General features: G+C 39.8%; 1 protein-coding gene across 3 annotated transcripts; it reads left to right on the forward strand.

Annotated features, from left to right (window-relative positions):
• The first annotated feature begins 886 nt into the window (after positions 1 to 886).
• Positions 887 to 23,631, forward strand: igf2bp3 (insulin-like growth factor 2 mRNA binding protein 3). Of its 3 annotated transcripts, XM_055058840.1 has the most exons (16): positions 887 to 1,313; positions 2,174 to 2,234; positions 7,538 to 7,586; positions 11,338 to 11,389; positions 13,819 to 13,882; positions 14,182 to 14,460; positions 14,558 to 14,692; positions 16,405 to 16,527; positions 16,656 to 16,791; positions 17,903 to 18,031; positions 18,202 to 18,270; positions 19,361 to 19,480; positions 19,560 to 19,634; positions 19,780 to 19,911; positions 20,005 to 20,118; positions 20,752 to 23,631. In XM_055058840.1, exons 1-16 carry the CDS (start codon positions 1,139 to 1,141, stop codon positions 20,863 to 20,865), a joined length of 1,827 nt encoding a protein of 608 aa, XP_054914815.1. In that variant the 5' UTR covers positions 887 to 1,138; the 3' UTR covers positions 20,866 to 23,631. The 3 variants fall into 3 exon arrangements, with proteins under 3 accessions (XP_054914815.1, XP_054914816.1, XP_054914817.1); XM_055058841.1 differs by lacking the exon at positions 18,202 to 18,270 and having other exon boundaries at positions 19,358 to 19,480; XM_055058842.1 differs by lacking the exon at positions 18,202 to 18,270.
• The last annotated feature ends 505 nt before the right edge of the window (positions 23,632 to 24,136 follow it).

Consider the following 24,136-nt stretch of genomic DNA (forward strand, 5'->3'; position numbering starts at 1 on the left):
CTCATGCAAAGTGTTGACAATAACATATAGTGCAAACTCACTATATGATTTGGCCCCGCCCCCTTTTGCCGGCGCTCTTTCATTCAACCGTGTCATCACTACAGCGTACTTAACGCGCGCAAGCCCCCGCAATGTCAGCGTCTCTCTCTCACTCCCCTTTGCTTATGGGCGTGCGCGTGCTTTCAGCCGACCAATCAGAAGCCGGGCTTCGCAGAGCAAGGCACCACGAATGTGATTCTGGCGAAGACACTAGTTAGCACGGAAAACCTTTACTCACAGCACTCTCATGGCATCCCCCCCCACCCCCGTCCTCCTCCTTCCCGTCTCTATCTCTCTATCTCTTCCAACACCAATCCACGAACTCTGCAATCTCCACCCCAGATTCCCATGCAATTTCCCCCACCCCGATCCCCCAAACACTTAATTGAGCAATTGGGATTCCTCACGTGTGGGCTGATTTGTAGTTTGAACACGTGGCTCATTCAGAAAAAAAAAAAAAAAAAAAAAAAAGGCCGGAGTAGCGGAGGATTCTTTCCCCCCCCGCCCCCCCTTCTTCTTCTTTCTACTCCTCCTGCCCTTTCTTCTTCTTATTCCAGGCCAGCCTTACCGTGTGTGACATTCTCTCCGTCTCTTTGCCAAAAGGGGTTTTTCGGAGGAAGGGACAAAAGTAGTTTCTCCTCCTTTTTTTTTTTTTTTTTTTTTTTTTTTTTCCTCTTTTCCCTCCTCGACCGGCCCCGCCGTCGTTTCGGAGCGAGGCGAGATTAATAATTGAGCATTTATTTATTGCGCGACAGTGACGGAGAGGAGGAGGAGGCGGAGGAGGAAGGGGTGGCGAGGAGAGCGCAAACGCACTGTGGGGGGGGGGGTGGGGGGAGAGAGAGTGCCAGTTTAAATCTATCCGTGGCTCGAACCGAGCGGGACGCACGCCACAGCCGCTCCGCATAGTAGTAGTAGTAAAAAAAACAAAACAGGGCGAGGGAAGAAGAAGAAGCGAGCAGGGCGATCCGGGCGCACATCCGCGAGAGAGAGAAAGAGACAGAGCGAAACAACTGTCTCTTCTTTTCTCCACCTTCCCTACCCCCTCCCCCCCACTCCACCTCTACTCCGGCGTAAAGATTGTCCCGTTTCGGCGTGGAACATGAATAAGCTATACATCGGCAACGTGAGCGCCGAGGCGAGCGAGGAGGACTTGGAAAGTGTCTTCAAACAGTGGAAGATTCCGCACAGCGGTCCGTTCCTCGTCAAAACCGGCTACGCGTTTGTGGATTGCCCGGACGAGAAGGCGGCGATGAAGGCCATCGATGTTCTTTCAGGTGAGGTTTAATTATTTTGAAACATTTTTTTTGGGGGGGTGGGATAACATAATTAAAGTGAAAAGAAAAAATACGCACGGCCTTGCCACATGTGTCCAAATCTTGTGCACGTATGCTCCTGCAGGGTGGAGGTGTATCCAACTGTTTCTCTCTCGAACACACGCACACACACGAACGCACAACCTTTGCGTGGCCTTTTGACACTCTGGTTTCAGACGAATGGCTTCAACGCCTCACGGGTTTGAGTGAAATTTCAGTTATTTCCATTGATTAAAAATACACACACAAAAAAAAAACCCTCCCAAACAAACCCAACAGCGTGAACACAAACCGTGAGGATATCCAGGCTTTAAAAGCTCCTGGCAGGCAGCGAGGCTGTGGACGCCGTGGGGTGAGCGTGGACGAAGCCGAACGCTGTTCTGTGCCCCCTCGTTTCAATTTGAACGCAAACTCTGTGTCGGCTTTTCCAAGTGTGTTAGGCCGTAGAAGTGGAGCCACTCCGCCCGACGCATGATTGACACACCAGGTGGTTTAATTGTGTTGTCGAAAAATGTAGGCCAACTTACTGAGCCACGCTTTGCTTTTGCACATTTTCGGACTTTTTCGCCTCGTTGGGGGCTGACGCGAATTGAGCGAAACTCGTGGAATTCCACGCAACGCGACGAAACTTCTACTTCAAAAATTATCACGTCTTTGTTGAATGTGCTACATCGCCATGTTCACGTACTGTTTTGGTGAGAAAGGGAAGGAACAAATGTCCTTAATTAGCTACTTTTTTGTATGAGGCTCGAGTTGAATGGAGGTCATGTGGTGGACAAATTAAAGTGGCATTTTTAAAAAAAATCTTTTTGTTTCCTTAGGTAAAGTTGAACTTCATGGGAAAGTTCTGGAAGTGGAGCACTCTGTCCCTAAGCGTCAAAGGTAGGTCAAATATTAAGTTTTGTAGGATAGCTTAGCTTGACTAACATTTTATTTCACAGGCAGCGTCTTTTCTGTGTCTAAAGTAGCGTGTTCAGTACGGTGTATTGTTATTGAACACGCTTATTTTCGAAATGGTGGGCCTTTTAAAAAATAAAAAATAAATTCTGAAATGTATTTCCCCCCTTAATCCTTGTGGGGTCAAATAAAAAAGGGGGTGCCCGGTCGTGTACTGTACTCCTTTCGGTGCTCCTGAATCCGCTGTGAATTTGGCTTCATTTCGCACGTCCACCATATTTGTTTTCTTAAAACACGCACACAGTGACTGCATGAGCTAGAAGCTGGAGGTGGCGGGTTGACCCTCGAAACGTGCGTTTTGTGTGTGTGTGTATTTATTTTTTGTTTGTTTGTTTTGGGGTGGGAGTACAGGCTGAATTTGTGGCAATACGAGGCCTTTTTGTGGAGTCGTCCATTTGAGAGGGAGCTGCCCGTCATTCCTCCCTGCCTGCCCCCAACGCTTCCGCCCTTCCTCAGCACGTTGTGCTGCTGTTGCGTGAGATGGACTCCCAAACATGAGTGGAATTGTAGATTCTGGGGCCCCACAGCTCACGAGATAAAGACCCTCAGTGTCGAGAGTTGGAGCCTTGTATTCACGCTTGGCGGTGGCGTGTTTTATTTATTTATTTATTTAATTTTTATTTTTTTTTGGAGGAAAAGTCTGCATATTTCTCGTATATGTAACGTAACTTGAGCTCCGACAGCCAGTTGACTGAAGTTTTTAAAATATGTGTGCTGTTTTCTCGGTTAGTGTAAAATGCATTCATTGAATTTGCTAGTGGAAGGGCCTTAATTTTATTTGAAATGTTTTTACGTGTTTGGGTGGACTTGGACTGTTTGGCACACTTTTTACTAAACACTGTCTGAAATAACGTCCTCAGTGAAATTACACTACAAAGTGTTGCCTCGTAATGCACGACTTTATTTATTTAAATGTACTCTTGCAGTTTTAACAGAGAAATGACCAATGACTGACTTTCACAAGATGTGTGTGAGAGCCAGAGCCAAAGTTTCACTAAATAACTCCTTTTTTCAGATAACCAAATCTAGAAATGTATTTCACTTGGTGTACTTTAAATACACCATTTAGGTGCATATAAAAATGCATCTTTCTTTATTGTTGTTGCAAATTGTGGGTGAAGAGCTACTATATATATATATATATATATATATAGATATAGATATAGATATAGATATATAGATATATATCTATGTCTATATAGATATAGATATATATCTATATAGATATATCTATATAGATAGATATCTATATATCTATCTATATATATATATATAGATATATATATATATATATTATCTATATATATATATATAATCAACAAAACTGAAAACAGCCCACAGTCCATGGCTTTTTTTCCCCCTTAACCCCTATGTACTCAAAAGGCAACAAACCCTAAGGAAGCTCTTGACAAATGTTTGAGCTAGCTACCACATGGTGTTAGCTAGCGAGTGAAAAACTGATCTCAAATCAAGGGTATTGGCTTCAGCTTTTATTATAAATGCTGGTTCCATTTACTTATGTATGTGACTAATATGTGGCCTTGTAATGTATAAAATAAACCCAAAAGTGTAGAATTTACTGGTCAGTGGAAATTGCCTTAGTTTTATGTCCTGCAAAAGAACAGACTGTGAGGTCAAATGTATAGACTCAAAATTTCATGTGTGGCAGTAACCGGTGTTTTGACTCCTAACTCTACCTTGTCCTAATATTTGTCACTGGATGTTTTGGGGGGGGGGGGTGGGAGTGTATAGCCTACTGGAGTTTTGGTATCTTGACGTGGAATGTGTTTCTCTGGCAACCCGTGGGTTTTTATTTGTAATATTTATGCGGCTTTCAGAAGCCAGGTGAATTTGACTAAAATTTTGGTGCTAAATCTGTCTTTGCCGCCTTGTAGCATGCCCTGCAGTGTCAACTGTGGCTGCACAAAAGTCCAGTTTTTGTGCTGCTTTGTTGGTGTCAGGAGAGTTAAAACGTTCTCGTCCTACACCATGTATGACTTTGTGATGGCCGTTGATGGGAATAGCGCTCATTGTAGGCTACACATGCATGCACGTACTTGTACTATGGAGAGGGTTAGGGGGGCTCTCTTTACATTCCAGTCTACACACTTTGACTAGAAGGCTTGGCCAATCATTATACCTTAACCTTTGAACTCTTCAGGAAGAGGAGGTGCTACACCACAGATCAAGGTGGGGTTGCTACATCTAGGAGGTTCAAATTAAGTTGGTGTAAAGTGACACGCTACAGAGCATGATTTTGTTTTGGGTGGTGCTTTTAAAAGAAATAATTTGATGTCATACAAATTCTTCCTACAGCATTCAGTTAAGGTTTACAATTAGCTTACAGACGGCCATTTCAATCTTTGCTTCTTTTTTTCCTTCACTTAAAAATGACACTCACTCTTCAGTCATGTGCTCTTCTTTAAAAAACCCCTTAAGGAAGTAAAGCACTTTCCTGTTTAAGTTGGATTTACTGAACAAAATTTTTAACATTCTCTAAAAATGCACTTGTGTTGCCAAAACATATTTTGCAATTAATCAATTTCAGTAAAATTAAAATGGTTTAAGCTGAAGTTATTTTGTCTGACGTATGTGTTGCATACCAGAGAAACGTACATGTTCATGTGTCATACTTGGTGAAAAAGGGGAAAAAACTGTATGGCTGAAAGGAGGTAGGCTGTGTGTAAAACGGCAAGTAAACGGCTCTCTTCCTCAAAGAAGTGTAAGACTTTGTTTTTCCACTACATAATGTCGGAAATTACAATATTTGAATTGTTCTAATGAACTTTTTTGAATGTTTCATAGATCTAATGTCTTATCTAGATAAATGTGCATATCTTATTAGGGTTGTTTGGTAGAAATATCTGCTTCATCCTGATGGCAAGATTCTGGGTCATGAAGTCACTAGGAACCCACCTGTGCAGAAACATAAACTGATCTTGGGTTTTGGGTGGCCATATTTTTCAGTATGACCTCATGTTTTATCCTGTGGCTTTAAAAAAAAAAAAAAAAAAAAAAAAAAAGTGGGGGTGGTGAGGGGCAGGTTGATCCAGCCTTGTTCCAGTTGGATCAAGAGTGAAATTTACAAAAGAAAGCTGCTAAAATGTTAAATGCCTGATTTGCATTAAATTCTTATTTTCTTTTTGGATGCGAGTAGCTGAGATCTGTGAGGGTCACTGGGAACCTTTTCGTATTCAGTCACTCAGGTCTGCATACAGTTGCTGTGACTGGGCGTCACGCATGGACCTTGTGTCGCTTGTTGAATACTTCTGTATAGCTGGATTATTACAAAAGGAGAAAATGCAGGTGCTCTGCATGCTTCCGTCACTTGTGACGGCTATAATGGCCGCATGTGCCTAAGTACTTGTGTCCGTACGCAGGCTTCTCCACCGTATGGGCCCATAGGTCTTAAGCAGGCGGCTAATGTGCGGCATGTTGGTCCATTTTGAAAGTAAATAAGGAGCCCGGCCTCCTCCTGGCCATCACATGACGAGCCAACCCCAGTCACTCGCAGGCCTCCCCTTCTTCCCTTCCCCTCCCACTTTTAACCCTGCTCTGCATGTTCCTGTCAGTGGACTTGTCCGTGTCCATGACAACAGGGCCCCACCCCCACGGGGCAGAGAAGGCCCTTGTTACCCTTGCCTGAAACAGGGCTATCCCCCACCCTCCATACCACACCCCACACGTCTACACACAGGCACACCTCTCCAAATGAAAGGCTTTGGCTTGGAACGTATAGCCCACCACCCTGATCCCGACACATACCCTGGCTGACTTCTTGTGTGTGCGCAGCTATAGGTTAATCCAACTGGAAGTACTTTGTGCGTTTGCACGTCTCGCATGGCGCTCCCACCGCAATGCGGAGCATTGGGAGCATGCAAAGGAAAGACTCTAGATGAGCCAGGAATGGCACGGTGGAACGGAAAGGGTTGAAATTCCTGTTGCGTTATTTTATTTATTTATTTATTTTTTGTTTTTACAATTTGCTCATTGCCAATTGTGTAGTTTCCTTTTGTTCCATTTGTCAAATTGACAGATTTGACAAATGGTGTAGCACGTGCCAGTGAAATTTTATGAATTATGTCCATTACTCTGCAAAAAATGGTTTTGTATGCCATATTTAAACCTTAATTTCATAAAAGGTTACATCATAATTAAAATTTATACGTTTAATTAAAATACGTTTAGAGTTTAATTGGTTTTATTAGCAGATTGTGGGAGCTTGAACCGTTACTCTGAAAGATTTTACTCCTACTGAAAAAGGTCAGCACACCGTTTTAGATGAACTGCACATAAATCATGTGACGGGAGTGTGAAGCTGATCTTACAGCCAGTTTGGGTTCGAAGTTCAAGCACACATGGTGTATGTGTTCTTGCTCCCACCCTTGTCTGTACGTATGCCTTGTTAATTTAGGTAGGTGTGTGTGCACTTTAAAATGAACAGTACTTGCTGCTTTTATTGTTTAAGCTAAATCATGCAGACTAACAATTACGGAAGTCCAAAACACAGATTTACAGGTTCCATTGATTTTGTGGAAATGAATGGATCGTGATTGTACTCCTGTTGTGCATGAGTATATTGGGTTATGAAACTGTGGTGGTGTGGACCCTTAATGCTAAAAGGAATGAATTGGGGATTTTTGTCCTTGTTGTGTTTCTGGTGACAGAGCACAGCAGCACCATTGTAATTGCTGGTCTCCTCTTGCTGTATGCACACTCTGTGTGAACAAGTACACGATTTTGACTTTTCTTGGTCCAGATTTCTGATGGTTTCGGGGGACATTTGCATCTGCCCTAGATGAGCGGTTTTTTTTTTTTCTTTTTTGTTTCTTTGTTTTTGGACACCTGGATAAGGATCCGTTTGGGTGGAAGAGTTGGCCTAAAGACTCGCTGGGGTTCCAACCTCATCATTCAGGGGAACAGAGCACATCATTTTAAATATATCACTACACATACGTTTTCTATTTTTGATATTGATGCCCTTGATTGTGCATTAAAGTGCCATAAACCCTGCACACTTAATTTTTTCCAAAGTCTAAGTGTTTTCTAAATTTATTTGTCTTAAGTCATGTGGTTTAGGTTGAACTCAGAAGAAACAAAAGCTGATTTTTGTAGTTTTCACTTGTAGCTTCTTGCCCTTAGCAGCATTAACAGTCCCCCTCCATCCCCATCATGTTTTGTCGTCTTCTTCATCCATCCCCCACCCTCTTTCTCTCTTGTCTCTCCAGGAGCTGTAAGCTGCAGATCAGGAACATCCCGCCTCACATGCAGTGGGAGGTGAGTGCTAACAGGCTGCTAACTCCTTCCAGGGTGTGGTACAATCGGGCAGCTCAACTGGGCTCTCATTTAGTGGCCTCTGGAGTCACCTTGCCTTTGGATTTCAATCGAGCATGCACTTGATTATTTGTCTGACTGGGGCTGCAGCCAGTAGTGTGACTTAGATTTGTGCATCAAATGTCTATGGCTGAAAAGATCAAGGGATTTTTTTTTTCTGAACATGGGTTCTTTAGTAGCTCTGGATAAGTCACGGAAATTTCCTATCATCACTCTTTCAGGAACTGCAAAAGTCAGCACGCTTGAAATGTTTTTGAAGTTCTTTTTTAAAGCCTACACTTAAGCATTAAGCTGTTTTAAGACTTTCATTATGTGTTGACTGTGAATGAAAAATATTGTTATTTAGTGTTTATGCATGAGCTTTATCAAATGTATTTAAAACAGAAAAGCAACAATGGTGTTGCTAAATTAATAAATCTTTGATTAATTAATTGTTGGTCATTTTTGATTGCAGATTCATTCACTGAGCAGGATTTGTCCAGAAATGTAAATTTTTCCTTTAGTTCTGACCTGCCAATTCTTATTTTTGATTCAAATATTTTTTTTATGGTAGACCTAAAAGATGAGAAAAAACAAGCCTCGTGTTGTGTGGAGGTGATTATGAAATTTTATATTTGAGTCAAGACTAAGAGTTTCCATATCCACATACAAATGTGATAGTTTTCAGTCAAGTTCATTTGTACAGCATGTTTCAGCAACAAGGCAGTTCAAAGTTCTTTACATCACAGAAGCATAAAACAACATAAGTCACCAATTGTAGAACCAGTTACAAGCATTGCATTTTGTCAAGGGCCATCATCAAAATTGACACACATGTATGTTGCTCAACGTTTTTAGCCTTGATTGACAGGAACTGTGTTTCAGCTGTTATCCAATATTTCTGGAAGTTTGTTCCAGATTTGTGGTGTTTAGAAGCTGAATGCTGTTTCTCTGTTTTGGGGTGGAGCTGCTTATTATTGGTCATCTGCTCAGGTAGCCAGCCTGTACTATGTTTCTTAAAAGACATTCTGCTTGTAGCTTGTCAGCTGTTTCTTTTTTTTTTCAATGCATTTCTAAAAAAGAGAAAAAGTATATATATTGGAGCTGCTAAAGTTTCCAAGTCAGTTTTGTCTTGATGCTTTTTTATTTTTTGCCAAATTAGTCTTTGTGGAGAAAAGTGTTTTTTTTTTTGTTTGTTTTGTTTTTTTCCAAAGCTCATTTACTATTCACAGCAATAGGTGGGGGAAGGGCAGCTCAAGATGCACTGACTCACCGAGCAGAAGGCGACTGTGCCTGGTGCAGGTTCTCAAACGGCAATGTGGAAATTTGATGAAACTTTTAAAAATCCCGATGTACAGCCAGTTGCTGTTACTCTTATTACAATGTCAAAATTGTGTGTAAATATATTTGAACAAATTGAAAATTTATTCCTATCCTTATGTCTTTCAATCTTTGCTTGTAGAGGTAGATAAATATTTAAGGGGATGGATATTTAAATTTAAATTTTCTTGTATTTATAATTTCCCTGCAGTTGTTAGTGAACTTGTTTGATGTATCCAAAATTATTCTGAACCACATTAATCTGTTATAAACTGAAATGTAGTGTTGGCATAAGCCGCAGTGCTGAGGTTAACCATTACCTCACGTCTGGAATTATTGTGCAGATTTGTGAATTCAGTGTAGTATCCTTGTGTTCTGGAAGTCGACCTTTATGCTTATTTAATTCAAGTTTTTATTTCAAGTTTTCAAGAAAACCGGTGTGATTTGACAATGTGAAGCTGTCTGGTTGTGTAAATGACATGATCTTCGGGCGGATTTCTACAGCACTGGCGCAAAGTGACCCTCTGTCTTTGTTCATGCTGTTTACTGCTCCATTAAGGGTTAACTTTGTGTCAAAATATATATCACTTAAAGTCAGAGTTCACAGCCGTCATCTGGATAAACTTACTGAGGCTTGGACCTCAGTCGTGTGACCATGGTCTGTCTGCCTTTGTTGTTTTGTGCGTAGGAAAGTATTGTTCACTCACACAAGTATTCTGCCCAAGTGAAAATTATTTCCTTTTCTTAGCCCATGCAAATTAATGCATCAGTTTCTTAAAAACAATCTTTTTGTCCAATCCCACTGTCTGAGTGTGGAATTTCGTGCTGCTTCATGACACCCCCCAACCCCTCCACCCTGCTTTGCAGAGGTTTAACTGCGATAACGTGCTTGCGCTGTCCTCTTTATCTTCTGCTTCATAAGCACAAAGCCAAATGAGAATTTTCTTATTGCAAAATGCTTGCCTGCGCTGCTCTCTAAGTCTTGGAGGTTAATGCACAGCTTTAACATTTCAGTGTGATTCAGGAACGGATCAAATGGCTGCAGACAAGCCCGCGTTTTGTAATGGTGGGCTCGGTTTGCCTATGCATGTCCCTTTAATGCAGCCATGTATGTTTAGCATGTCGCGAGGCAGCTTGTTTTCCTGTTGTGAAGAGGGTGAGGGGGAAAAAGAAGTTGCAGGATTTGCATCAGCAGAATAGCAAGGTCTTTTAATAAAACAGTCTTGCGTATGCGTAGTAACGTATATAAGTCATTGAGCGTGTGAAGCTCTCTGAAAAGGGAGAATGTGGACCAAGTAGTGGCGTGTTCACAAGCTGTTGTGGGTGGGTTTTCCTGGACTGCTTCCCCTTCTCTCCATGTGCACTGATTCACAGAATGTGTAGCATGAATCCACACCCCTCCCCCAGCTGCTGCTTCCTGCTGGAATGCACCCCACCCTTTCCTGAATGGCCTGGATTCCCATTGGTCCCATCAGGCGGACGGGCGGCCGCAGACGCCATCCAGCGAGGCTCGTCTTCAGGGGAACAGTATCAGTGGTGGGAGCAGCCAATGACTGAGAGCACAGATGGCAGGGAGGCGGGAGGTTGCCTGGTTGGTGGTTTATTCGAGTTATGGAGGTGGGGGCAGGGGGACGCAGTCTTGTTGGCTGGAAAAGTGGGGTTGAGCTCTTGAGGGGGTGTGGCCATGAGTTCGACTGAGCATGGTCAGAGGTCCTAGCTTAGCTTACAAGCCTGCTCTGCTTCTCGCCAACTCGCAACCACATCCATGAATTAAAATTAAAAGCCTGTGTTCGTCAGTATTTGGTAGATGGAAACTTATAGCTTCTCGAATATTTATACATATAAAAAAAATTTGTAATTATCTCATTAAACTCTTTAATTAGTTACATTTAGATTTATTTTGTAGCTTTAATTTTTTGTACCTACATCATAGTTGTGGTGTTGATCACAAGTCTCAGTCATAATGTGCTTTTTCAAAACATTTCCTGTCAGTTTCTTTACTTTATGGCTGTATGTATTGTTTTTGTAACTTTAAGGTTTGGATTATTTATATTTTTTGTAATAACTAGACTCCTGACAACAAATCTTAGTCAGGGTGGTATTTGATTTTCTTTAGCCATTGCTCCGTTCTCAGTGGATGGATTGCAAAGTTTTTTGGGTGTTTTTTTTTCTCTCTAAGCTTTTTATTTATTTTTGTCTTTCGTAATAATTCAGGTCCTTGGCCACAATTGACTCATTTTGCACAAATGTTCATCAAAAAAAGCTGCAAAATATACAAGATTACTAGACTAAGAATTTATCAGCTTTTATCGGAACCAGTTGCTCTTAAAAATCTACATCTTAACTAGTTGAGCATAAAGTTGTCAGATAAATGGCTTGTCTTCTTTATTCTCAGGTTTTGGATGGTATGCTTGCACAGTATGGTGCAGTAGAGAGCTGTGAACAAGGTAAATGGCTTTGATTAATTTTTTTTTATCCATATTTCTCTCCCCATGTTGCATTTTAATGTGGTCAATTTATTTAATCTATATTATTGCTGTGATGAGCTGCCTAAGTTGCACGTATGTTAAAAAACTGCTAAATTAAGGGTGAAGTGGATTTATGTGGATAATTTTGAACTGTATAAAAACTTAGTAGTAAGCCAGATGGTAAATGCTTTTGGGCTTTTGTTTTTGACTCAAAATTAATTATAATCCAAAATCTGTGTGCAAGCCACACAGTTAATTAGATGAATTCTTTGATGTTCAGTTTTTATTTTTATTCCTTCTCGTAGCCTTTAAGCAGCTCTTTAGACAATCAAACACTAAACGAGCACAATGAACAAGCTTCTAAAGTGTTTTTGTCCCGTTATTACTGCAAATAGGTCTTCTGTTGTACGTCAGTGCAGTGTAATCGAAATGCTTAGTACTGGTTTTGACACACACTCCTTTGAGAGAATGAGCTAGGGCATTAGCCAGGACAGTTATTTATTTTCTGCAGCTCTTCCTTTGCAATTTGGACAGATTATGGCTCCAATGTTTTTTTTGTTTGTTTTGTTTTTCCCCAAAAAGATGTCTTGAGGGGCCTAAAAAAATGCCAAATATTCATACAGGATCCATGTGACCAAATTTGGAGAAAAAAAAAGTTAGATGCGACAGACAGTGGCAGCATTTAAATACCGACAATAAAATTAGGGCAGATGTACTAAAGAGCATTTTAAAAAGTATTTGTGACATTCATGGCCTTCACTTCATTTTCATTACTGCAATAAAAAGTGTACACATTGCAGATGGCTATAGATAGTATTGTGTTGGATTGCTCTCCATACTGTCCTGAGCCGTCACTCCTGGAGTGTGTAAGGACTTGGGCACAAAACAGCGTTTTTGCATGTATGTTAAGAAACTGCTCCCTGACTGTTGCTCCCTTTTGAGAAGGCTTTTCAAAACAGCAAACGCCTCATTGAAATAAGTGCAAGTACTTATTTCAGCTTCAGTTCTAAAAATCTTGCAATAAGGAACAGTGATGTTAAACGTGTAACATTGCACTGATAGGATAGAAGGGTCCTGTGATGATGATGATGATGATGTGGAAAACCCAAATGGAAGTGAGAAATTTAGGCATTAAAGTAAAATCTGTGAGAATATTATAGAATTTGTGAATTTAGTTCAACCAATGTTTTCTCCCTTTCTACCGACTTTCAGAGTGAAAGTCACACTCTACTGACCACTGCTGCTTCCCGCCTTCTTAAAGTGACACATTTAACAATCACTTCATAGACGGTGCCACAGCAGACTTGTGCACGCTGTCGCTGTACCATTAATTTTCACATTTTAAAATTAAAGCTTTTAGTTGTATCTGGGCAAAAGTTGTTGTGCTCAACAGACCAGGAGAAAACAATCAGAAAGATGGTTTAGGTGCAAAGGTCATCAGAAAAGAGCTGCTTACTGGTGATAAACTGGAACTTGATTAGTTGAACCTGTGAAGGAATATTAACTCTCCTGTGGAGACTAAATGTCAGAGCAGTTTGACAGAGCTAACCATTTAATGGTGACGAAATACAGTGTGAAGTTTAACTTTCTATATGAAGATCATTTAGCATGATTAAAACCTTTTTATTCATAGCCATATTAAATGTGTGTGCTTTTAATTTCTCACAAAATATTAAACTAAAAGGTGGAGTTTATGGACCTTATTAATTTAAATTTATGTCCAACAGGTTTTTGAAAACAAGTAATCAGGGCAAGAGAAACATGTATACAAAACAAAACTGGCTTATCACTATAGTGTTAGAAAAGGAGAAGGAAAAAGTGAAAACTCATTTAATCCTCCCCTTTTTCTCAATTTAATGACATGTATTACTTGTGTCTCTAACAGAAACTTGTAATTAAAACCATGTTATGCTAGTCATATGCCTGTTTAATATACTGTGCCAAAGAAACTGCAAATAAATTATATTACATAAACAAAATAATTACAAACTGACTCTCATAACAAGATGAGAAAATTACCAATGCCTTGGCAAAACTTAGATTAATTTTGTGCCAGATGTTTTCAATATAACTTGATCAGTAGATGCTAAGTATCTTTTTTTTATTTTTTTATAAATTCTATAGAAAAAACAATTCTGTTGGGCATTAGGAAAAGATGCTCATTTTGACAATTTAATTTTTTTTTCACTTTCTGCTAAGAAAATGTGAAGCACTGCCAAGTCTGATTAGTGATCATTGGAAATGAGTGGATTTTTGTATAAGGATCGTCAATAAACAGGCAAATGTAACAGTAACAGTAGTGGCTTCAGTCTAAGTGAAATAAGTGAAGGTTTGACTTAGCATCTTCTGTCCTCCAGTTTTTGGGACTATTTCTATTGAATATGACTGCATGCCTCTTTCCCCCACAGTAAACACTGATACAGAGACTGCAGTAGTGAATGTTCGATACGCAGTTCGGGAGCATGCAAGACTGTAAGTAAACATTTGCCTCGACTTTGTTTCTTTATCCTTTTGAAGCAGCATTTTTTTTGTCTTTTAATTCCTCCAATGTGTCATGTTTCGACTGTCTCAAACTCAGTCTAACTAAATTTGACATCCAATCAATGGCTGAAGGAGGGAATATGTGTGTTGGAAAGGTGGGGATTAAATTAGCCATCTGGTGCCCCCTGGTGTACATCAATTATATTACATTTCTTGTGCCTCTGGAAATCTTAAATCCTTGAGGCTGACACGGGATCGCTGACCCTTATCTGTCTTGTAACTTTCCCCAGAGCAATGGAGAAGCTCAATGGATCGATGATGGAGAACTATGCCTTGAAAGTGTCGTATATCCCAGATGAGACGGCTGCATCAGAGGGCCCTCCTTCAGGGGGTCGGAGAGGTTTCAACGCTCGCGGACCTCCCCGTGCTGGCTCTCCGGGCTTGGGTGCGCGTCCCAAAGTGCAGTCCGACATCCCGCTGCGCGTGTTGGTACCCACGCAGTTCGTAGGAGCAATCATTGGCAAGGAGGGCGCCACCATACGGAATATCACCAAACAGACCCACTCAAAGTACGTACGCAGAGGTCAGGATTTAAACTGAACCTAGAAGATTTTATTGTTGAGCATCTTGTAAATTTGACTAATTTTGGTCGCATCCACACGACAGGATCGACATCCATCGGAAAGAAAATGCAGGCGCAGCAGAAAAACCCATTACGATTCACTCCACCCCTGACGGTTGTTCAAACGCCTGCAGAACCATCATGGATATCATGCAGAAGGAAGCAGTTGACACAAAGTTGTGAGTTCTCTTGAAAAACAACCTGAGAAACCGACTCGTGTTTTGTGATCGAGGTTCATGTGTTTGATTCTCTACTTGATTTACAAACCAGATGGCAGGTGGGTGCATTTTGTAAAATTAATCCAAAGCAGGGGTCTCTAACAAATGTCCTTAAGAGTTACTGTCTAGCAATTTCTAGATGTCACAAATACTTTTTAACATCAACTCACCCAAATCAAAGAGTTGAATTACTTCCTCAGCAGGTCGTCAAATTAAACAGAAGCCTGCTAATTTAATTCAGATGTTTAGTTACACTAAACAACCAATTCACTGACGCATTTAACTAGTTTGTGTTGCTAGTTGATGTCCTTTCTTGCAAGAACTTCCACAGCTCTCTCCCTTTCCTTATCCCACCTCTGCACTTATTGGAGTCACTCTTAAGTGTTTACACCCATGACCTACTTCCTACTAATTGATTGACTGATCTGGTGGATACATCTGCGAGCTTCTTTAATCATTCAATGTAAAATACGTCAATCAAGATTTTCTGTTGTATGTGCCATATTCAAGTTGTGCATATGTAGATTTTGTTTTTTTTACATGGTAGATGTAATCTATGGCTCTTAATATCTAAAGACATTTCATATGAATAATACACTTCATATTGAAGGCAGTAAAAGTTTGACTAAATTACCAAAAACACTTTTTTTTAATTTATAAATTGACTATAAAGCTATTTTAATAAAGCTACAAAAGGCCTTTTCTGCTATGTCTTAATTCAGAACTTTCTGAACTGTGTTTAGTAGTTGAACCAAATCGTTCCCACTGTTCTTTCTAAATATTCAGTTTGATGTGATTTTTAGTCCTGAAAAATTAAACTAAGTAAAATAAGTTCATGTTTTCTGAGATTTCAGGTGCAAATACTGACCATTAATAATTTATTTTAACATGAAACCTCCTTTCTTCAAAGAAATGTCAGATGTCTGAAACAAATTGAGTTTGAAGCTGCAAAACTTAGTGTAGTGTTTGATGGCAAATAACTAATGCGACATTTCATTGTTGACACAACTTATGGATGCATATAACCGTTACAGCTTCAGTGCAGTACAGGAAGTTGTGGGGACAGTGTCTTTGTCAGTAAGCTACATGCAACCTGCTGTACAGGCCTTTCCTTCCGTGGTGACGGTACTGCAGTGTTTGAGCATTCAAGACATAAACATGTAGACAATGAATTCTCCCTTTCAGGTCAGTATTTATTTCAAGCGAAGGAGTTTTGTTAACCTGTTATCATGGGTCCAGCTGTTTCCTACTCAATTCTCTTTTGGCCGATAAACATAATTTACTGATGAGGCTAGTTTTGTACTAAAGAGCATTTTTTAAAGTATTTGTAACATTCATGGCCTTCGCTGCATTTTTGGGAAAATAAGATGTAGCTATTAAAAGCCTTGTTATGCAATTAAGTTTTAACTTACTAGTTAAGACAATGAAGAGGCCTGTGTAATATTTAGTTGAAGAGGATTCAACATTCCTGACCATGAAAGATTTTCCTCAACAGGTATACAGACCTGAGTGTAAAACATATACTGAGCACAGACGGTGCACCTGCAGAAAGCAGAGATGGATTAAGTTGACTAATCAGAAATGTATTGATCCATTAAAATGTTGAGTCATTTCTGTGTTGTGTATTTGGAGGTTCTGTATTTGTAAATGTATTATGCCGTCATCGTTTACAGCATTGAGGAGATCCCACTGAAGATCCTTGCACACAACAACTTTGTAGGAAGATTAATAGGGAAAGAAGGCCGCAACCTTAAGAAAATCGAGCAAGACACAGGGACCAAGATCACAATCTCACCGTAAGAAAGTTTGACCCCGTTCACTGCTGTTGTCTCCAGTAAATTCACAAAGATGGCATCAACACAGTGCTTTTTGTTGCTTTTGTTCATAGTATGTTAATATTTCACTGTTTGTTTTTATTTTCCAGGCTCCAGGATCTCACCTTGTACAACCCAGAGCGGACAATCACAATAAAGGGCTCGATTGAAGCATGCTCCCGGGCTGAGGAGGAGGTGATGAAGAAGATCAGGGAATCCTATGAGAGCGACATGGCTGCTATGAATGTAAGAATCAACAGGGTTGTGCCACTTTATCCTTATTGTTTTCTTTTATGAAATTGACTTTTAAAATTAATGTCATGCATCAATATTGTATGTACAAATTGTACCCTGATCTATGAAATTATTTACATATTTGATTCTAATCCTGTCACTGGTCCACAAATGTAACTACAGATATCAAAAAGCGAAACATAAATGTGAAAATCTTTCCATTGACTTCCTTTTTAACATTTCAAGAGTTGTATTAATCTTTTGTTAAAATATTAATAGCTCATCTGTTACAAAATCTGTGCCATTTCTACTATTTCAAATTTTTAAATGAAGCCCTCAATGTAAATTCTGTAGGCCTCATCTTGCCTTAATGTATGTCTAATACATTAGTACAGCTTTTTATCTGACAGTGGTCCTACAGAACTGCAACTCTTAAATTACATGGTCTGCCACCAAATTAAAAGTTTCTATCTTTTTATGAACACTAAAGTGCCACCTAGAGGTAAAACTAAAGTAATATAGAAAATACCAAAATTTATGGCATCTGGTGAAAAGAAAGATCAGGTAACTCCTAAACAAACAGATTTCAATGCATTTGTGCACACCACTGCTTTCATATAATGCTTAAATATGTAATGTATTTTTCTTTGTATTAAAAAAAAGGAAATATTTGAATTATATACTGTTTTATCCTTTATTTTACTTCCTATTAAGTTTGTTGTCTGCATAAAGTGAGCATGTTTGTGCTGAAACTACTTAGAAAGAAATAAAAGAGCCAAAAGTTTTGTTTTAGGAAGTAAAATGCTTAGTTATCTGTGTATCTGTTGAACTGAACTGCTATGGCAGCACTTTCAGATCCTGAAACATGATATGAAGATGACCTAATATTTCTTCTTTATACTTGTAGTGCTTCAGGACAAACTGTAATGTTTGAATTTATTTCTTAAGGTTTTTTTTTTACCTTAAGAATTTTTTATTTTATGCACCTGCTTTTTGAAAACCTTTGAGGAAGTTATTCAGATTTTAATTTTGGGGAATACGGGGGTGTCAAAAATGAAAAAGAAGGATACTTGACAAATGTATTTGAATGTCACCAATTAATATACTACCATTTTATTTACAGCTCCAATCCAACCTCATTCCTGGTTTGAATCTGAACGCTTTGGGTTTGTTCCCCAGTGGAGCACCAGGCATGGGTCCCTCCATGGCCAACGTCCCGCCTCCTGGAGCTCATGGTGGATGCTCGTATGGTGTAAGTGACAAGTCTGTCGGCTATTAAAGCAGTCTGCTTCCAACTCTATAAAGCCAAGAACTGTTGACTTGGTTTTCTAAACGTTTGGGTGAGGCCTCTGAAGTCTGCAACTGAAACGACAGCAGAAATCGGTCTTGAGCAACAGTTTCACATTTCCTTTTTCCCTCCAGTGCAGTCCTTATGGGGCTGAGGAGCCATTTTGGGCTTCTATGCTGTCGGCAAGCAGCCAGCCCCTTGCTGTAAGTCACCCATCCCAAAGTGCTTTGCACGGCTTGTGGCTGCTCGCTGCGAGATTAGGGGTTTGGATTTGTTGTAAAGTTCTCTTTCATTTCCCCACATATTTGGATTTAGGCAAACTAAATATGGAGTGAGTGCAAGGAGGATGACAGACTCAAATATTAACGTGAGCTCAGTGGTTTCTCTGAGACGCTGCATACCAAAAAAGCTAAGCAGGTGAATGGTTTTATAACCTCTACTAAACATCTGCATCTTTGAAAAATATTGTCTTATCACTGCATATGTAGCGTTTCTACCACGTATGAACAATCAACAGCATCTACTTTGCCTTTAGAAAGATTTGTGGAGTGTGCAGGTCATAGTTGTCTTTAAAGGATTCTCCCACCGTGTGCACTAATTTTAACAAATGCACACTGCAATTTTAAGATTTGTCAAAGTTTGAAAATCATGTCTGTTTTGTTTTTTTATTATTATTATTATTATTTTTTTTAACTCTGTGTTGGCCCACCAAACAAAATCTACAAAAGTGCTTTGAAGCTTGTGGTTGTAATGAAGATGTGAACATTCAAGAATAATTACATATATTAGAATGAAATGAGTGAATGGCAAGCAACACCTAAAAAAAATAACAAATTAATTTATATGCTGACCTTGTCCAGAGAACTCAATTTGGTTTTTGGTGAGTGTTGATTTCTAAGGTTTGGAGCCTCTTTACGTTACTAAATCAAAGCTTTTCATGGAGTGTGATTAAACAAGACTTTTTGGTGTTCCCTTGTCTTTATATATTCAAGTTTTCATTAACATGTTTCTACATCATGCTGTTCATTTTGGACTAATCACACCCCTTCATGTTTTACACCAATCTGATCAACAGTTTAGAGATTAATAATAGAAATTGTATCTTTTGTCTCCTAGATAGAAGCTGCTCCTTTTTCAGCTACTAATTTCAAGTGTCTACATTCAACTCTTACAGAATAGTGCAGCTTCTGCTTCATCCCTTATTTGCCTTGGCACATCTGTGGCTGGAGCTATAGTGTTGGTCCCGTTTGAGTCTTCTGGTCACATTTGTAACCTTTTGTTTTCGCTCAGCAGGGCCAGCCGGAGTCAGAGACAGTTCACCTGTTCATTCCTGCACTTGCTGTGGGAGCCATCATTGGAAAACAGGGCCAACACATCAAACAGCTGTCACACTTTGCAGGAGCCTCTATCAAGGTGAGGGAAGCGTAGTGGTGATAGGAGCTCGATGACTGGGTGTAGTTTGCTGTTAATGCTGCGTTTTACCTGCTTTCAGATTGCTCCAGCAGAAGGAATGGACGCCAAGCAGAGGATGGTCATCATTGTCGGGCCACCAGAAGCTCAGTTTAAGGTGCTAAACCTTGATTTGCTGATTTTAAATGTTTGGAAGTTGTATCTCTCACATGTTAGAAGCTTGTCCTATTTTACTCGGCTGGAAAGAACAAATATTAAAATGTTGTTTTATTTAATCTCTTTTTGAACCTTTCTGGCTTCAGGCTCAGTGTCGCATCTTTGGCAAGCTTAAAGAAGAGAACTTTTTTGGGCCGAAAGAAGAGGTGAAGCTGGAAGCGCACATCAAAGTCCCTTCTTTTGCTGCTGGACGCGTCATCGGGAAAGGTGGAAAAACGGTAAATATAGCTTCATAAGCTGGGGTTGGGGAAAAAAACTTAAATAAATCAGAATTGTGCACCAGTACTAAGTTGGTCTTGATGCGACTGCAGGTGAATGAGCTGCAGAACTTGACCTGTGCAGAAGTGGTGGTGCCCAGGGACCAGACGCCTGACGAGAACGACCAGGTTATAGTGAAGATCAGTGGACACTTCTTTGCATGCCAGGTGGGTCACGAAAATCATAGATGTACAAGGCAACAGTTTTCAAGATGTGCAATTATTTCACTCATATTAAAAGAACTATTAAAAAAAAAACAACAAAACAAACCTCTCACTACTTTCATGAGTATGTCTAACAGGCTAACTTGGCCTGGCAGAAAATGCAAAATGAAAACTCTGACATTAAGTTTATTCATTAAACTTAATCTTCATTTAAATTATATTCCTCCTGTGGAGTAGTTGAAATCACAGTAATACTTGGTGTTGAGTGAATCCGATTACATGCATGCAGTTGTTGGACAAAAGCTGTTAAAAGGGGATTATATAACTTCAATAGCAGAATGTCTTTCAAAAGGAAAAACAATATATTTGCATTCATTTGCCTTAAGGAGTATTTTTTTATTTTTTTTAATTTTTTATTCTTCACTGAAAGATCTCTTGTTGGGGACATGTTCCCGCCAGTCAAATTTCCTCCTGTTTAATTATTAAAAAAATAAAAATAAAATGCTTTAATTTCCACATTTTTTGTTTTTGGCCAAACTTAAACATTCAATGGGGAGAAATTGTACTTTCAGCCATATTTACAAATGAATCTAAAAATTCCTGTGGCGTGTTTTAATATTCTTCTGTCTGGTTTAGTTGGCCCAGAGGAAGATTCAGGAGATCCTGGCTCAGGTGAGGAGGCAGCAGCATCAACAGCAGCAGCCCAAGCCTCCATCGGGCGGCCAGCCTCTGACGCCACGCAGGAAGTGAAGCTCCAGCAAGCTCTGGAAGAACGGCGACTGGATCCGTCGTGAAACTCGACAGATGGACAGATGCAGAAAAGCTCTTGGGGGGAAAAGAAAAATGACAGTGGATCCTATTGCACATCTCAGGGGTCAAGGTCATCGGAACCAAACTTCCACCCCTCCCTGAACAACTTGATGACTTTAAAGTGGGGGTGACGACACCTTACACCTCTTAAGCTCCACCCACTTCACGTCTCTGCGTCTGCTGTGAGAATGTACTTTGGAGGGCTGTCGCCAACATCACCTGCCCTCAACCCCTTCTTTTACCCCCCCTCACCCCCATGGGTGTAGTTTGTTTTTTATTTAGTTCTTTTTACACTAAAACTATGAGGAAGAAATACAAACCCCCTTTCTATCACCCCCTATGGTGTGGTACCTTAAAGATGTTTATGTTTAGTTTTTCTGAATTGGTTAAGGCTTTCTCACGGGTTTTTCCATGGAAAGAGAAAAGGCATTGCTCGGTCCTGGTCGGACCAACAGAGGTTTAGTCGGGGGGAGGTTTGTCTCTGGCCAGGTGGGCCACATTTAGGGGAAAAATTCTTGTTTTAGGACAGGACCCCTGGGAGGGTTGGTTATATATCAGGCGTCCTGCCCTTGGAATGAAAGTGGCATTTTTTTTTTTTAAAAGAAAAATTCGGATGCATTTTATAGATAGACCTATATAAATAGATCAATATATAAATATGAATACATATATATATTTAGTAGAGGGGGCAGCGCTGCGACTGACACATTTGGGGAAAGTGGTGCCAAGCTGCTGCCCTGAAAAACCAATTTATGCATTTTGTTTAACTACCTCAGGATCTAGTACCTCAGAAGAGAAAAAAAATTATTATATGGAGAAAAAAAAAAGTTCCTTTCTCTTTATTTTGCTTTTGTGGTATTTTGTATACTTTATAAAGCTGATAGTCTTTGAACATTTTTATTTTTTTAAGAAAATTAAAAATTTCCGGGTCAGCTGCCAACTGACCTTGCCTTCAACTCTGGTGCTTTAGGCGGCATTGTACATGTGGATGTGTGAACAAAGATGACCCTGTACATAAAATGTATTTGTACATAGCAGCCTTGGAGCAAGAGTTGGCACCCCACCCTCACCTCCCCCTCAGCTGGCGGCTGATGGAGAAGTATATAGAGAAAAAAATTGCCTCCGTTTTTTTCCCCACTGACGGTCCACCATCTTCTTGAAGACAAAAGCAAGTACAGAACAACTAAATGCGTGCAAAAACAACAACAACAAAAGCCAAGCGTACATATTTGCAGCAATGCCATTTATTTTGGGGTTTCGCTGGTAGTTTTAATGTCAAATTATTTTTGTCTTCTGATTGAGGATGCTGCAGCTCAAACTGTGACGGGTCCTCCCTGTAGCTGTTGTCAGAGCATCTTTTTTTAATTTTATTTACGGTTTTCTTCCCTCTCTTGGTCGGTTTCATTTCTGGGTCATCCGCCACCGCTGTTCTTTTATGAAGCGGCAAATTGAGACTAAATATTTCAGCTAACGCTATCCTGGTAAGGTTCAAACTCTGCCATAGTGACGTGGCCATCAAGTCATTCGTTTTCTTTTCGTGGTGAGTCGGGGGAGTGGCACAGATGGATGCATTTTTATGTTTTGGGCTTGGAGAACATGAGCTGTCCTTTTTTTTGCAACTTGATTAGATTTTTATTTTTATTTTTTTTGGTTGCTCATCCAGGGGAAAACAATTTAAATGACGCATAATTGTGAACGAACCCCCACTCGGACAGGAAGCAAAAATCCTAAACAGTCATTTTAAGCAACTGTTTGTTTCCGTGCCGAATGTAAATATATATTGATTGTGGTAAAGTGCTAGTGTATCCATGCTTCCACAGTAGAACGCAGTCTACCTCAGCTGAGGGGGGTGAGGGGTGGAGGAGGGAGTTGCTGTGGCACTGGACACCTCACCCCGCCCCCACTGAGCGCCAGCGCGCACCAATACCTCAGTACCCCGAACATTTGTTTCTACCTGGGCGCGCCCCTCTGACGTCATGCTTAGCAGAGGGGCACAAGTGATGCTTAAAATGATCCTCCTGATACCCACCCTCCCCTCATCCACTTTGTTTTTGATCTACCTCTATAGACACATATTTGAATTGGAGGCGTAATACCATTTGTTAGACCCCGACCCCCCCGCACACACTTGTGCACCTCCCCAGAAAAGAGATGAAAATTTAAACTAATGAATTCTGTAGAATTGAGAATAATGGAAAGTGATAGAAATGTTTTCTTTTGATCAGTGTTTATATTTACATATACTCCTTTTGGCTTTGAGATCCTCAATGATTATTCCTTTCTGCTTTCTATTTTTGGTGGTGTGGCTTACATGTATTCAAACTTTTTTTTTTTTTTTTTCTGGAAAATAAATCTAGTCTTTGATTTTTGCTTTCAGTCTAATGCAAAAAAGGACCCGTTTTCTTTTTTCCTCTTTCAATTTATGAAACTTAGACAAGAAAATGCGATGTGATGGCATTTTCGGTTGGCATTTCTTGGTTGTGTAATGTGGAACAATTTTTATTTTTATTTTTTTTTTGAGTATGGGACAAATTAGAGGGACTGACTCTGTTTATGGAAAAGTGATGGATCTTCAGCATGATGTTCTCTCCTCCCCCTCTCTGCAACCGTACTTGTGCCCCGTCACCTCCCCACAAACACACAGCTCCACTTGTCAAATGCCTCTGAATAAAAAATAAATAAAAAAAGTTTTTTTGTTTTAATATTGATGAGACTTGTTTTATGCAAGTTGTGTCCATCAGGTCTGCAAAATTCTTCTTTTAAATAATTATTAATTGGTTTTGTGGCCATAACATTTACCAAGTTCCATTTTATTTGGTGGAATTCAGTTAAAGAAACCAGCATTTCTATAAATTCATTCTTGACTCATTTAAAAATCAGCCAAATGAAATTAAGATGTACTTTATTTTTTTTAAATGTAGCACATAATATAAGGGATTTTTTTCTTTAGTTTCATTGCTTCCTGGCAAATCTTATACAAGTAAAGATTACATACTAAAATAAGCCACATTCGTAAAGAAAATGTATGTAGTATGATCTTGAAAGTAATTGACTTGGATGCTCTTTTTCCCCATCTGGATGGAGTGGAGTAGCAGCGCGTGGAGAAAATGTTGCGAGTTTCCAGACGTTGCTGCAGAATGCTCCGACAATTGAATTGACTGGTTTTTATTTCTACATCATGTAAAGCTTATCAAACATACCTGGAATGCTG

Source organism: Poeciliopsis prolifica, unplaced genomic scaffold, assembly GCF_027474105.1.
Source record: "Poeciliopsis prolifica strain line A6 unplaced genomic scaffold, Auburn_PproV2 SCAFFOLD052, whole genome shotgun sequence".
NCBI classification, from domain to species: Eukaryota; Metazoa; Chordata; class Actinopteri; order Cyprinodontiformes; family Poeciliidae; genus Poeciliopsis; species Poeciliopsis prolifica.

Excerpts from the sequence above, each read along its gene's own strand:
- igf2bp3 (XM_055058840.1), top strand. The coding sequence starts at position 1,139 with ATGAATAAGCTATACATCGGCAACGTGAGCGCCGAGGCGAGCGAGGAG. Across the intron at positions 18,032-18,201 it reads ATGGTGGATGCTCGTATGGT|TGCAGTCCTTATGGGGCTGA; the intron begins GTAAGTGACAAG and ends TTTTCCCTCCAG. Across the intron at positions 18,271-19,360 it reads CAAGCAGCCAGCCCCTTGCT|GGCCAGCCGGAGTCAGAGAC; the intron begins GTAAGTCACCCA and ends TTCGCTCAGCAG.